This window comes from Castor canadensis, chromosome 3, assembly GCF_047511655.1.
Source record: "Castor canadensis chromosome 3, mCasCan1.hap1v2, whole genome shotgun sequence".
Lineage (NCBI taxonomy): Eukaryota > Metazoa > Chordata > Mammalia > Rodentia > Castoridae > Castor > Castor canadensis.
This window is the reverse complement of record NC_133388.1, coordinates 160,446,548-160,460,993: the sequence shown is the minus strand read 5'-3', so window position 1 is coordinate 160,460,993 and position 14,446 is coordinate 160,446,548. Positions and strand designations below refer to the sequence as shown.

Below are 14,446 nucleotides of genomic sequence, written 5' to 3'. Positions count from 1 at the left end.
AGGTGGAACAAGTCCTGCTCAGGGGGAGGGCTAGAACCATTGGGAGGGGGAGGTGCTGGGGAAAGTAGGTAGTAGGGTGAATATGGTGCAAAAAAAAAAGCTTACATATGTAAGTAAATGCAAAAATGATACCAGTTGAAACTACTCCAGAAACTGGGGGAAGGGGAATGAAGGCGAATACTTGAGGAGGTGAATTCAAATATGATATATTACACAGGTAAGAACCTGTGCAAATGTCACAATGTACTCCCATCCATCACAACAATAAAGAAAACAACAACAACAAAAAAACCAAACCAAAACAACAAGAACAGATCAACTGTAAATGAACCAAGGAGCTTCAAGACAGGCTATCCGAAATACGTACTTGGAGAAGAGAAAGAGAAAAAGAAAGAAGAGGAATCAAGAACCCTTACAGGAACTTTCGCATAGCAGAAAAAGAGCAAATATTCAGGATAATGGGGTTCAAGAGGACCTTTATACTGCTAAAGTGGTAGAACGCTTACTCAGAGATAATAATAGAAAACTCCACCAATCTAGGTAAGGATACAAATATGTAAGTAGAAGAAAGTCAAGGGTCACCAGAGTTAAATAAGTCTATCTTAAAATTTATTATGATTAAGTTCATAAAGGTAGATGATAAAGACAAGATTCTCAAAGCAGCAAGGTAGAAAAAAACACAAACAAAAAAACATTCGAGTGCCTCAAATACCTGACAGCACACACCTCAGACAAAACCTTAAGAGTCAGGTGAGAAAAGAGTGATCTTTTTCACAGGAGTCGGGGAAAAGGCTTCCAAATGAGAATACTGTGCCTAGAGAGAAAGATATTTCTGAGAAACAAAAACTGAAAGAATCTATTTTTATGAGACTCATCCTACAAAAAAATGATAAAAGGAGTTCTTCAAACTGAGAGACATTAATAAGAACAAAACATCAAAAAGTATAAAACTAGCAAGAATAACTATACAAATTTAGATTGTTCAAACTTGTAAATATGGAATGTAAAATACTCTTATTATGTATGAAGACTGAAAATAACAACTATATTAATATCTGAAGAGATATGCAATATTGATAAAGTACAGCATGAAAAATTCAAGATGTGGGGAAGAATTGAGTGCAAGTGCTGTGCTTCTTATTAGTATTTTTTTTGTTTCTTTTTATCTTCAAGATAAAATCAGAAATGTTGCTATTTTTTCAAAATAGTTTTTTATAATTAAAAGGTGTTTCTGTAAGCCTAATGGTAACTTTACAGCAACAATCTATAGCAAACCAAAAAATACAGAGAAAGGAATCAAAGCATTATCAGAGTAAACCACTTAACCACAAAAGAAGACTGTAAAAAAGTGGGAGAAAGAAAGGAAGCAATTATAATTAAACTAAAAACAAGTTACAGAATGGCTGTAATAAAATCTTATTAATCAATAACTACCTCAAATATAAATGAATTAAATTCTCCAATTCAAAGAAACAGAGTGACTGAACGGATAAAAAAGCAAGACCCCATTATATTTTGTTTTCAAGAATTTCACTTTATTTCCAAATGAAAGTGACTTAAACCAAAAGCAAAGAGATGACATAAGATAGTGCATGCAAATGAAATCTAACAGAAAGTAGGAGTAGTTATACTTATGTCTGATAGTCTTAACATCAAAGCCAATAAAAAGAGATAAGGAAGTACACAATAAATTGATAAAAAATTCAACTCAAAAAGAAGAAATTATAAGTATGTGTGTACTCAAAATCAAAACACCAAATATATATAAGGAAAATCTTAACAAACCTACAGGGAAAGACAGATATCTACAGAAGACTTCATCAAGTGTAGAATACAGGGAAACTGCAGGTGGACCAGGTTTGCAAGGAGACCAAGGCTAGTTGATATGGCAGTATCGAAGGTGGAATGGGAGTTGCTACTGAGTCTAGGCCTGTCTGTGAGGATTGGAAAGGATGTTCATCATTGGTGGCTTTTTCTCAAGTATTTTTTCCAGTTTCTTTGAAACCATGGAAATGAGGATTTTAATTTTGGGATTAGAAGATCCTGGAAATACTGCAATTTTATACAGATTACAGGTTGGAGAAGTTAATTACTATTTTCACCATCAGATTTAACGTAGAGAGGGTAACAGAAAAACCTTAAATTCTAAGTTTGGGACTTAGGAGGACAGACAAGTATCAAGCCATACTGAAGAAGTTATTAATAAAACTCAGAGGAAGTCATGTAGGTAGTAGACAGCTGTGACCAAGATTGAATTGGCATTTCCTAATCAAAGTTAGTTGCCATGTTGGAGGAAGAAGGGCTGAGAAAAGCCATATTAGTGGCATTTGCAAATAAACATCATAAGTTCTATGAAATGTAAAATATTCGTTCCTTGTTTTCTTGTGTAAAGGTATATATTCTATTTGTATGGAGTTCTTATTCAAATAAAGTTCTATTAAAGAATGACCAAAGGTAAGTATATTTCACAGCTGGGATACACCAAGAAATCTCTTTGAGGACATTAGATCAAGGGCAAACACAACAAGGGGATTGGACTACGAGCACATGATAAAAGCGAGAGCACACAAGGAAGGGGTGAGGATAGGTAAGACACCTAAAAAACTAGCTAGCATTTGTTGCCCTTAACGCAGAGAAACTAAAGCAGATACCTTAAAGCAACTGAAAAGGGGAACAGGTACTAGAGAAAAGGTTAGATCAAAAAGAATTAACCTAGAAGGTAACACCCACGCACAGAAAATCAATGTGAGTCAATGCCCTGTATAGCTATCCTTATCTCAACCAGCAAAAACCCTTGTTCCTTCCTATTATTGCTTATACGCTCTCTACAACAAAATTAGAAATAAGGGCAAAATAGTTTCTGCTGGGTATTGAGGGGGTGGGGTGGAGAGGGAGGGGGCGGAGTGGGTGGTAAGGGAGGGCGTTGGGGGCAGGGGGGAGAAATGAACCAAGCCTTGTATGCACATATGAATAATAAAAGAAAAATGGAAAAGAAAAAAAAGAAATCTCTTTGAACATTGACTTTGGAATTAAAAAATAAAAGGCAGGACTGTAAAATAGGTTCAGTGTGAGAGGGAGAAGGGTGAAAGGAGGAGATGAAGGTGAGGGAATATAGTTGATTGGCTTCATGTACACACATGAAATACAACGGTGAAACCTCTTGGAGTTGAATTATGTGAGACAGGGAGGGTGCTGCGGGGTAGAGCTGGTGGGGGTGATCTAACCAATGTACAATATAAGGTTACTGGTAATTGGGACAGTGAATTTGCCACTTGTACAATGAATATATGCTAATGAAAATGAAAAACAAAAGACTACACTCTTCTTGGGGGGGCTGCTATTTTTGAATTAGTGATTGACTCTTATTTGTATAAATACTAACAGATATATTATCTGAGATATTTTCCCCCTTAAAATGTAAAATTCATTGAAAGAAATTAAAATGAGTCCTTCCAAAGATCAGACTCAGTAGAGTAGCTAGGAGCACAGTGTTTATTATATCACCTTCATTTGCTTAACTGGCCAGTTTACAATTTTTCATTTAAAAAATATGGGGCATAGATGCAAATATTATTTTGGTGGCTAACTTCATCATTATAACTGTCATTTTATAGTACTTTATAGTTTTTGAGAGAATTTTACATATATTGACTTGGTCAATTTGTACAGGAGCCTTGAGAGATAGGTAGGAAAGGTTGTAATGTCATCAATTTATGGATATAAACCCAAAATTCTGGTATGTTGGCTGGCCCACAGCTACTTACTAGTGAAGTGGGCAAGACTTTTGGGTAAGAAGTTTATCTCGTAAGTTATGCTGTATATTCCTGAACATACCAACATTAACAACTCAGACAACCTAACTCTTAAAATTATGCTAATGTAGTCACAGAAAATTTACAATAATGTCTATATAAACTTTTTGTCTGTACTAGTAAAAGTGACTAGTGACATGATAAAAACAGACTGAAATGATTATATCTGATGGAATTCACAACAAAATAAAGAAAAAAGCTCACATGGAAGGAAATAAAAATATTTTAAGCAGCATTATAGACTTCAGAATACATACTATTCTGAAGCATATAGAACGTGGAACATATAGAACATGTTCCAAGATAAATCATAATATAGGCCACAAAACAAGTCTTAGCAAGTTTAAAAATAGAAATCATACTAAGTATTATTTCTGACTACAATGCAAAACTAGAAATAAAAAACATGACCTTTGGAAAGTATACAAAACAAATAGATATTAAACAACTTACTGCTGAGAAACTAATGGATCAAAGATATCAAAAAAGAAATAAAATCCAGGTACAGCGGCTCACATGTGTAGTATTACTTACTTGTAAGCAAAGATAGGGAAAGCTGTGGTTCGAGACCTGCCAGGCAAAAAGTTGGTGAGACCCCATCTCAACCAATGGCTGTGCATGGTATCTTGCTTCTATCATCCCAGCTATACAAGGGAAGCACAAATAGGAGAATCATACTCCAGGCCACCCTGGGCACAAAGCGAGAACCTTCCTTAAAAATAACCAAAGAAAAAAAGACTGGCAGTGTGGTTCAAGTGGTAGCACGCATGCCTAGCAAGTACAAGGCCCAGAGTTCAAAACCCAGTATCACCCACCCTCCCAAAAAAAAGAAAAAACATAAACCTATGGAATACAGTACAAACAGCGCTAAAAGGGAAATTTATAGCCATCAATGCCTACAAATATCTCAAATAAACAACCTATCAATGTATCTCAAGAAGGAAAAACAAAACCACCCCACAAAATCAGTAGTGAGAAATAAATAAAGATTAGAGCAGAAGAGGACAGGTTTTGTTCTAAGCACATTCTATGGGTCCGACATTATTCTGATACGAAAATCAGACAAAACCACAAACAAAGAAAGCTAAAGGTCAATATATTTGAGGAATATACTTGCAAGAATTGTCAACTAAATACTAGCATATTGAATCCAAGAACACACTAAAAACATTATTCATCATGATCAAGTGGTATGCATTGCAGGGATGCAAGGATGGTCCAACATATGCAAATTAGTAAATGGGATACATAAATGAACAGAATGAAGGGCAAAAATCATTTGATCATGTTAATAGATGCAGAAAAAGCATCTGATAAAATTCAACAAACCATCATGATAAAAACTGGGAACAAATTATGACTAGAAGAAACATACATAATGATAGCCATCCGTAATAAGCCCAAAGCTAGCATCAAAACAAATGAAGAAAAGCTGAAAGCTTTCTCTCTAAAATCGGGAATAAGAAAAGGGGCCTACTTTTTCTACTTTTATTGAACATAGTACTAGGAAGTCCTAGCCAGAACTATCAAATTAGACAAAGAAATAAGGGGTATCTAAATTGGTAAAGAGTAAATCAAACTATCATTGTTTGAAGAAGATATGATTTTATATATAGAAAACCTCAAAGTCTCCACCAATAAACTATTAAACTATTTGTTTATTTGAATAAACAAATTCAACAAAGTTTCAGGACACAGAATCAACATGCAAATATCAGTAGCATTGCTATATGCCACTAACCAGTTATCTGAAATAGAAATCAATCTCATTCATAGTTAACTATGAAAAGAATAAAACATCCAGGAAGAAGTTTCATCAAAGAGGTGAAAGATCTCTACAATGAAAATAAAACATTAACAAAAGAAACTGAAAAGGACACATACACAAACACAAAAGAAAAGACATCCTGTGTTCAAGGATTGCAAGAATCAATATAAAAATGTCTATACTACTCAAGCAATCTATACATTCAATACAATCTTTACCAAAATACTAATGACATTCTTCATGGAACCAGAAAAAATAATTCTAAAATTGATATGGAACCATAAAAACAAAACAAAGAAAAAAAACTGACTAGTCAAAGAAAGAACAACAAATCAGGAGGCATACTACCTGATTTCAAAATATACTACAAAGCTGTAATCAAAATAGCATAGTATTGGTATAAAAACAGACATTCAGACCAGAAGGACCAGGCAGAGAACCTAGGAGTAAACCCATGTATCTACAGCCAAATGATATTAGAGAAAGGTGCCAACAACACACAGTGGAGAAAGGATAGTCTTTTCAATCAATGGTGCTAGGAAAATTAGATATCCACATGCACAAGAATGACACTCTCATGTCTCTCACCATCTAGAAAACCCAACTCGAAGTGGGTTAAAATCTTATGTGTGATACTTGAAACTATGAAATTACTTAAATAAAAAAAGGAAAAATACTTTGGAACATTGAGAAAGGTAGGGATTTTTTGGAGAAGACTTATGAAAACACAGGAAATAGGCAAAAATAGACAAATTGGATTATATCAAACTAAACAGCTTTGCATTGCAAAGGAAACAAGAGTGGAAAGACAACATATAGAAGGGGAGAAAATATTTGAAAACTATAACTTGGACATCAGATAAATACCTGGAATATTTAAAAAACTTTAATTACAAAAATATCAAATAATACCATTAAACAAATAACCCAATTTAGCCAAGAGACTGCATTAGATAGTTCTCAAAAATATACACAGTGGCCAAAGGTATACGATAAAATGCTCAAAATCACTAATCATCAGAAAAATGATATCAAAACCATAATGAGTTATCACCTCTAACAAGCAGGAATAGATATTATCAAAAGACAAGAATAACAGAAAAAGGAATTTTTGTACATTGTTGGTAGGAATATAAATTAGTATAGCCATTATACAAAACAGTACGGGGGCTCCTAAAAAATGGAAAACACACTACTACATGATTCAGCAATCCCACTACTGGGTATATAACCAAAGAAAATGTCACTGAGGATGTCATCTGCACTCCACTGTTTACTGGAGTACTATTCACAAGAGTCAAGAAATTGAAACAACCCAAGTATCCATCAATGGATAAATTGATTAAGAAAATGTGATACATATAAACAATGGAATACTATTTGGTGATGAAAATGAATGAAATACTATCATTTGTGAAAATATTGATAGAACTGGAGGTTGTTATATTACATGAAATGAGCCAGGCACAGAAAGACAATTACTGTATGATCTCAACTTACATGTGAAATCTTAAAGTGGTATCTCATAGATGTTGATGGTGGATTGGTGGGTAAAAAGATACAAATGCTAAGTTTCCTAAGTAATGTACATATAAACTGTCTGGTAGAAAACTCCAAGTAGCAGAGGCCTATTATATGGCTTTACAAGCTACAGATTCAATGTACTCTCCACCAAAATACTAATGATATTCCTTCCAGACACAGAACAATCAAAAAATTCATATGGAATCAGCAAAGACACAGAAGAAATCCTGAGAAAAAGGAACAAAGTTGACTTCAAATCAAAGTACAAAGTCATAGTAACCAAAACAACATGGTATTAGCATAGAAACTGACTTGCAGTACAATGGCACAGACAGAAAATCTAGAAATTCATATTTAACAGTTGGCTGACTTCTGCAGTGGTGCCAAGAACTTACACTGGAGGAAGGACAGTCTTTTCAATAAATGGTGTGGGGAAAACTAGATGTGCATATGTAAGAATAAAAGTAGATGTTTACCCCTCTACTATACCAAAGAGATCAAGGACCTAAATTTAAGGCCCAAAACTATGAAACTACTAGAAGAAGACAGTGAAAGGAAGACCTTGGTTTGGGCCTGGTCTGGACAAAATTAGTACAAAACCCTATCTGAAAAACAAACTAAAAAAAAAAAACAAAGAACCGAATGTGTGGCTCAAGTGGCAAAGCACTTGCATAGGAAGTTCAAGCCATGAGTTCAATCCCCAATACCACAAAAAAAGATAAAAATCACCAACCAGTAAATGAAAACATGCTAAACATAGAAACCATCAGGAAAACAGAAACCATGAGGGCTTCTATCTGTAGAGTCCATGTTTAACTTTTGTGAGGCCCTTGGTTCAATCTCTGGCACCAAAAAAAAAAGTAAACCAAACCGTCCATGATATTAACATTTCACCAAAGTTAGAATGGCTATTACCAAAAGGACCAAAAAAAAAAAAAAAAAACCCAAATGCATGAGAGGATACATAGAAAGATGAATTCATACACTGCTGGAAATGTAAATTAATACAACCATTTATGAAAAAGGAACTACCAAAATATGATGCAGCAGTCATACTACTAGGTCTACATACAAAGGAAATGAAATCAATGTGTTAAAGACACCTGCATGCTCATTGTTTATTAAGCAGTACTCACAAAACACAGATATAGAATCAAACAAAATGTCTATCAATACATGAAGGGAGAAGAAACTGGGATAAAGTAAGGCAAAAAAGTTACAAAAAAGTTGTACATCTATACAGTGGCGTATATATTGAGCCATCAAAATTGGAATCCTTTTAGTTTTAGCAACATGAATGGAACTGAGGATTCTGTGTTAAGTGAACTAAGACAGGCACATAAATACCTCATGTTCTGACTCATCATAAAAGTTTACCACCTTTTCATAAATTTCAAAATAACTACAAGAGAAGGAAACTTCAAACAAATGTTACTCACTCATAAAAATGATACTATCTAAGAAGATGGAAATGGTTAATCTCCTTATTTGATCATTACACATTGTGCATATATATAAATATACATATATAAAATTATACTTATACAATAAATAATTACAGATGTTATATAGCAATACAAATATTATATGGATTAAATCATTACTAAATATAAATTTTAAAATAAAACTATTTTTCCAGAAGTTTCTTCCTTATCCCATTATGTGCTATTATTATTCCTCCTTCAACTTTCCTGTATCTGTTCGAGAAACTTATTTACTATTTATAATTTGCTGAGTTTTTATTGAAAATAGGTGAATTTTGTCAAACATATTCTTTGCATCAATTCAGATAAGCATATTATTTTTCTCCTTTGTTAATATGGCAAATTATAATGAATAATATTTGAATTTTAAACCAGGCCTGCATTTTTAAGATAATTCATACTTGGTCATTATATATTATCCCTTTTAGATAGTTACATTTTATTCACTAATATTTGGTTGAGAATTTTCAGGAAGATATTGACATCTAATTTCCTTCTTTTATGAAGTATTTTCTTTGTTGGTATTAGGGTTATACTGGCTTCATAAAAGCAGTTGCTTCATAAAACCAGTTGGGAAGATATATCTCATCCTTTCTTCCTGGGGCAAACATCTGTGAAAATTTTGGGGCTATTTTTTCCTACGAATATTTGATAGAATTCACAAATATAGGCCTGAAGTTTTCTTTATGGAAAAAATTTTGGCATCAAAATTAATTTCTTTAAAAGATACATGGTTATTCAAATTATCTTTCTTCTTCTTTAATTTTGGTAAGGTTTTTCTTCACTGAATATTTAATTTCATCTAAGTTGTTCCACTTGCTGACAGGTAGTTGTTCACCATTCTCTTCTTATACTTTTAATGTTTGCAGGATCTGTAGTATTAGCTCCTCTTTCATTCCTTATTTGCGTTCTTCCACTCTATTTCAGTCCAGCTACAGAACTGTCAATTGTGCTGATCTTTTCAAAGAACCAGCTTATAACTGTAACTTTCTCTTCCACTTTTTTTTCAACTGTTCCATCTCTGTTCTTATCTTTATTATCCTCTTCCTTTTGCTTAATTTCAGTTTCTCACTTTGTTCTTTATGACCTTTCTGAAGCTGAACTATGTGAACGACTTAAGATGATTTAAGACCATTCTCAGATCAATACTTATGCTTCTCTTAATGCCCTAGCTATATCTGCTTTTTCAATGTCAAACAAAATGTTTTCTAAATTCAATGTTTTTACTCCTTGAGTTATTTAGAAACATAATGCTTAACATCAAGATATTTAGTTTTCTATGGAAAATATGCTTTCATCTGACTTTGATTCTTTGAAACATAAAATTATATATACCTGTAAAAATGTGCATTCCACAATTGCTGGATATACTGTAAGCTCATAACACGTTCGTATCTTCTCTACTTCCATTCATTCATTCATTCATTCATTTAATATTTATTCTGTCCATTGCTAGGAAAGGTGTTACAAAAATTTCTTAATAGGATTGTAGAATTAGCTACTTTTCCCTTTGATTATTTTAATTTTTGTTTCACATTACTTTTATCTTTGGTAACATTCTTTTGTCCTTTTATCTGCTATTAAAATAAGTACATTTAGCCTTTGTAATCTTATTTGTGTGGTGCATCTTCTCAGATGCATTTACTTATAACCTGCATCATTATATTTCAAAGGTTCCACTTTTAGGCAGTATATAACAGTGTCTTGCTTCCCCCAACCCCCACACTCCATAAATTTTTCCTTTATAATTAGAGTATTTAGGAAAGGAATTAGCAAACTTTCACTGTAAATGATCATGTAGCAAATATTTTAGGCTTTGTGAGCCTGAATGTCTTCAGTTCCCTGAAGTTGTGCCCTTGAGGGGATTTTGGGACCCAGATGTCCTCCTCTTTGTCTTTTACTTCATAGGTATGACGTGACCAGTTTTGTTTCACCTCTTGCTCCCTTGCTGTGATATCCTAACTTTCAACAGGCCAAAATACATATGATCAATCAATCGTGTACTGTAAGCCTCTAAAACTGTAAGATTCCCCACTCCAGGAAAAAAAAGCCTTTTATATTTTAAGTTCATTATGTTGGGTATCTGTTATAGTAATATAAGGTTGACTAACACAAATCTGAGTATGTTGAATGTCTTCTTTTACATTCTATTTAGTAGATCTTCCAGAACAAAGTACCAAAAGCAGGATCATTTAAAACAACAAAGAATTACTGACTCACAGTTATGGATGGTAGAGTCCTAAATTATGACATGAGCAGAGTTATACACCCTCTGAGACTTCAGGGACAATCATTCCTTGCCATTCTTCCTAGCATAAGAAGGTGGTGGCTGCTTTGTTCCAAATTTTTGGAAAAAAGATTACTGCCATATCAGTTCAATCTCTTACTTCCATGATTATATGACATTCACCCTGTGTCTTCATATCATCTTCTGTCTATATGTTTCTGTATCTAAATTTTCCCTTTTTAGATTTGACTAGGGTTTACACTAGCAACCTCATTTTAACATTATTACTCTGTCACGACCCTTTTACTACATAAGGTGCATGAGTTACAGGGGGATAAGGACTTCAGCATAACTTTTTTGGAAGGGCACAATACAACTCATAAATTTTTCTCCCTCTCGGAAATGTTTTAAAGCAAGCATTAGTAGTAACATTCAGAGAGCAATGTAAAGATGGTAAGTCACTTCACAATACTCTCTTCTCTACCACTGAGTCATAAGAGATTGACAAGTGTCCATTAAATTGGAATATTTACTATTATTCAATAGTATTTAATACTGATTCTAAAAGAATATGTATACACACATATACATATATATATTATATATACACATATATACACACACATAAATCAAGCAACACTTCATAGCACATGGTAGAAGGAGAGAGGAAGGGAGTAAAGAAGACAAGGAGGATGGTATTAGTAAGGAGGCTCTATAAAATATGGAATGACCATAGAACTTACTTTTAAAAAACATACTTTAAAAACTCGCTAAAACATGATAAAAGCTTTAGCACACCTAAAAAATTAGTTAGCATTTGTTGCTCTTAACACAGAGAAACTAAAGCAGATACCTTAAAAGCAACTGAGGCCAACAGGAAAAGGGGACCAGGAACTAGAGAAAAGGTGAGATCAAAAAGAATTAACCTAGAAGGTAACACACACACACAGGAAATTAATGTGAGTCAACTCCCTGTATAGCTATCCTTATCTCAACCAGCAAAAACCCTTGTTCCTTCCTATTATGGCTTATACTCTCTCTACAACAAAATAGTTTCTGCAGGGTATTGAGGGAGTAGGGGAGAGAGGGAGGGAGCGGAGTGGGTGGTAAGGGAGCGGGTGGGGACAGGGGGGAGAAATGACCCAAGCCTTGTATGCACATATGAATAATTAAAAAATAAATAAATAAATAAAAACTCGCTAAAAACTAGTAAGGGTGGAGTAAATAGAGATTTATAAATACTGACCTATCAGATCTAATAATGCACCAAAAAAGAATTGCTTTTAAAATATAACATCAAATAGTATTCAATATTGACCGTGTGGAAATATACAGGGCAATCTACTTAAGATTAATGAAGTAATTGTTAAATTTTACGTACCTCATGATTTACACAAACCATGTGATCTGATTCATATTAAAAAATAAAACTGTGGAATGACTGGCTTTTGACAACTGAAATGTTATGGATTAGAGATATAGTATACAGTGGCATGGTTTTCTTTTTTCTAAGATTACAGGATGAGGAAAGAGGTTCTGATTGAAAAGCTCAATGAAAATTACACTTGATCACTTCAATAGACCCTTCCTGTCTAGTAGTAAAGTAATTCCTCAGTGTTTAAGAACATCACATCTGTAACTGATTTCATTCCTTCAGTCAAAAGATGCATATATGCTGTCATCAACACATTTTCAGAAGAGTTTACATTAGAAAATTTGAGAAAGCTTCAAAGCAATTCTTAATTAAGTCACCCTGATCTTGATGGCCCAGTTTAGGGAATTTAATAGAAGAGAAAATGCTCAATAAAATGGATGACAATTGTTCTTAAAATACATTTCACAAGTCAAATAATACCAACCTGGGGATTAGAACATTTTATCTCTAATGACTCTAAGTCAACATGAAGACAGACAACAAACGAATGTCTCGCATCAGTTCCTGTAGGGAGTAATTTCTGAGATGTGACAGCTAAAGTAGAGGTACAACCCATAGGTTCCACTAGGCAAAGTGTCACTTGTTTTCCAAGAAGGGTATATATGCTGAAATGATACAAGCTGATGGTCCAAGGAAAAGCATCACCTAATAAAGGAGACAAAAGGGAGAAAGGAGACAAATGAAGAAAATTTCTGTTAACGGTCACTTGATAGTAAACTATTATTTACATTTGAAATTTAAAATATTGACTACTGTAACATAAAAACACAGCATCACAGAGAACAAATTTTTGAATAATTTACATACTACTTAAAAGTTATCTGTTAAATCTCTTTATTTGTATTTATTATAATATACTTCTACATTAATATTATGTCCACTACAAAAATACACAAATAGAAATTAAATTTAAAAACAAAAAATAGAAATTCTAACATTGTCTTTCTTGCCCTTGTATGTAACTGTACTATAATCGTTGGAGTCATTGGCACCATACCTTGGAGACTACAGAAAATCGATTAAAATAGGAAAGTTCATATCCTGACAGAAGACAACTATAGATTTGACTATAGAATGAGAGAGAAAAGGAATAAACAATCTCCTATGATCTGTTGGACAAATGAATCAGAATTATGTGAGGTGCATACTTAAAATGGAGGCTCTTGGGTTCTACTTCAGACCTATTTAATCAGAATATCTGCTGGTAAGACCCAGGATACATTTCAACATATTCCCTAGATGGTTCTTATGTCTAATGTGAATTATGTCAAAATAACCATGCTTGATAAAAAGTTAGAACTCATAAATTTGGAGATTAAAAGCAAAATTTCTTTCCTGCTTTTATATATTTATCTTTTGCTAATTTACTCAGATAAGAGTAACTTATTAATATAAGATTGTGAGATTAAAATTCTTAGTTTTTATTATGGCTATAGATAAAGGGTTCAGTGAAATAATTTTTTGAACAGTATATTTAGGGTTCAGGACTAGAGGCACAATTCTGTAATCCCAGTTACCTGAGAAGAAGAGGCAGGGGGACTGTAGTCCAAGGCTATTCTGGGCAAAAGTGTGAGACCCTATCTGAAAAACAAACCAGGGCTGGCAGAGTAGCACAAGTGGTACAATGCCTGCCTAGCAAGCCTGAGACCTGAGTTTAATCCCCATTATTCCTTTAAAAATAGATTAAATAAAAGTTTACTTAGTATTAAAATATTTACAAACATTTATTATTGTCATGTCAATTTGATGCAAAATATGTCCCTGTCACTTCTATTTCTGAATTTACAATTCAACTAGCACTGGCCGGTACAGATAGGACAATATAAATTTCTTTATAAATTATTTTAAAACAAATTGAGAACATTTATTTACTTTCTAATCAGATCTGTACTTTTTCACTATAAATAATTAAGAAAATTAAATATATAAAGGAAAAATGACCAAAACCAGTCACAATCCACCTTCTACCCTACAATTTTCCCCCCAAATATTAATATTTTATTATATTTCCATCATATATTTTCCACCTGGGAATAACAGGAGCACCCAAACAAAATTAAAACCAGGGATAACACAGTTATTATAGTTTCATTTTTTTGAATGAGAAGATATCGAGTGAATTATTAAGTTTATCATAACTATGTTAAGAGTCTAAACATGCTTTTGATACTCTACAGGTTTCAAAAAACAGATTCT

The 14,446-nt window shown here is 33.3% G+C and overlaps 1 protein-coding gene across 9 annotated transcripts in view; it reads right to left on the bottom strand.

The window, feature by feature from the left end:
* The window catches only part of Vps13b (vacuolar protein sorting 13 homolog B), a 699,658-nt gene that overhangs the window by 354,859 nt on the left and 330,353 nt on the right, over positions 1 to 14,446 (bottom strand). For 7 of the 9 annotated variants that reach the window (XR_012446367.1, XR_012446368.1, XM_074068910.1 and 4 more), the window contains exon 24: positions 12,675 to 12,895. Coding sequence is in view for 7 of the 9 variants with exons in the window: in XM_074068910.1 (XP_073925011.1) it covers positions 12,675 to 12,895 (221 nt within the window). In the remaining 2 variants the exon portion in view is untranslated. Of the gene's footprint in view, positions 1 to 9,930; positions 10,041 to 12,674; positions 12,896 to 14,446 lie in introns of those variants that run through there. The other 2 variants (XM_074068914.1, XM_074068915.1) reach the window with 2 other exon arrangements.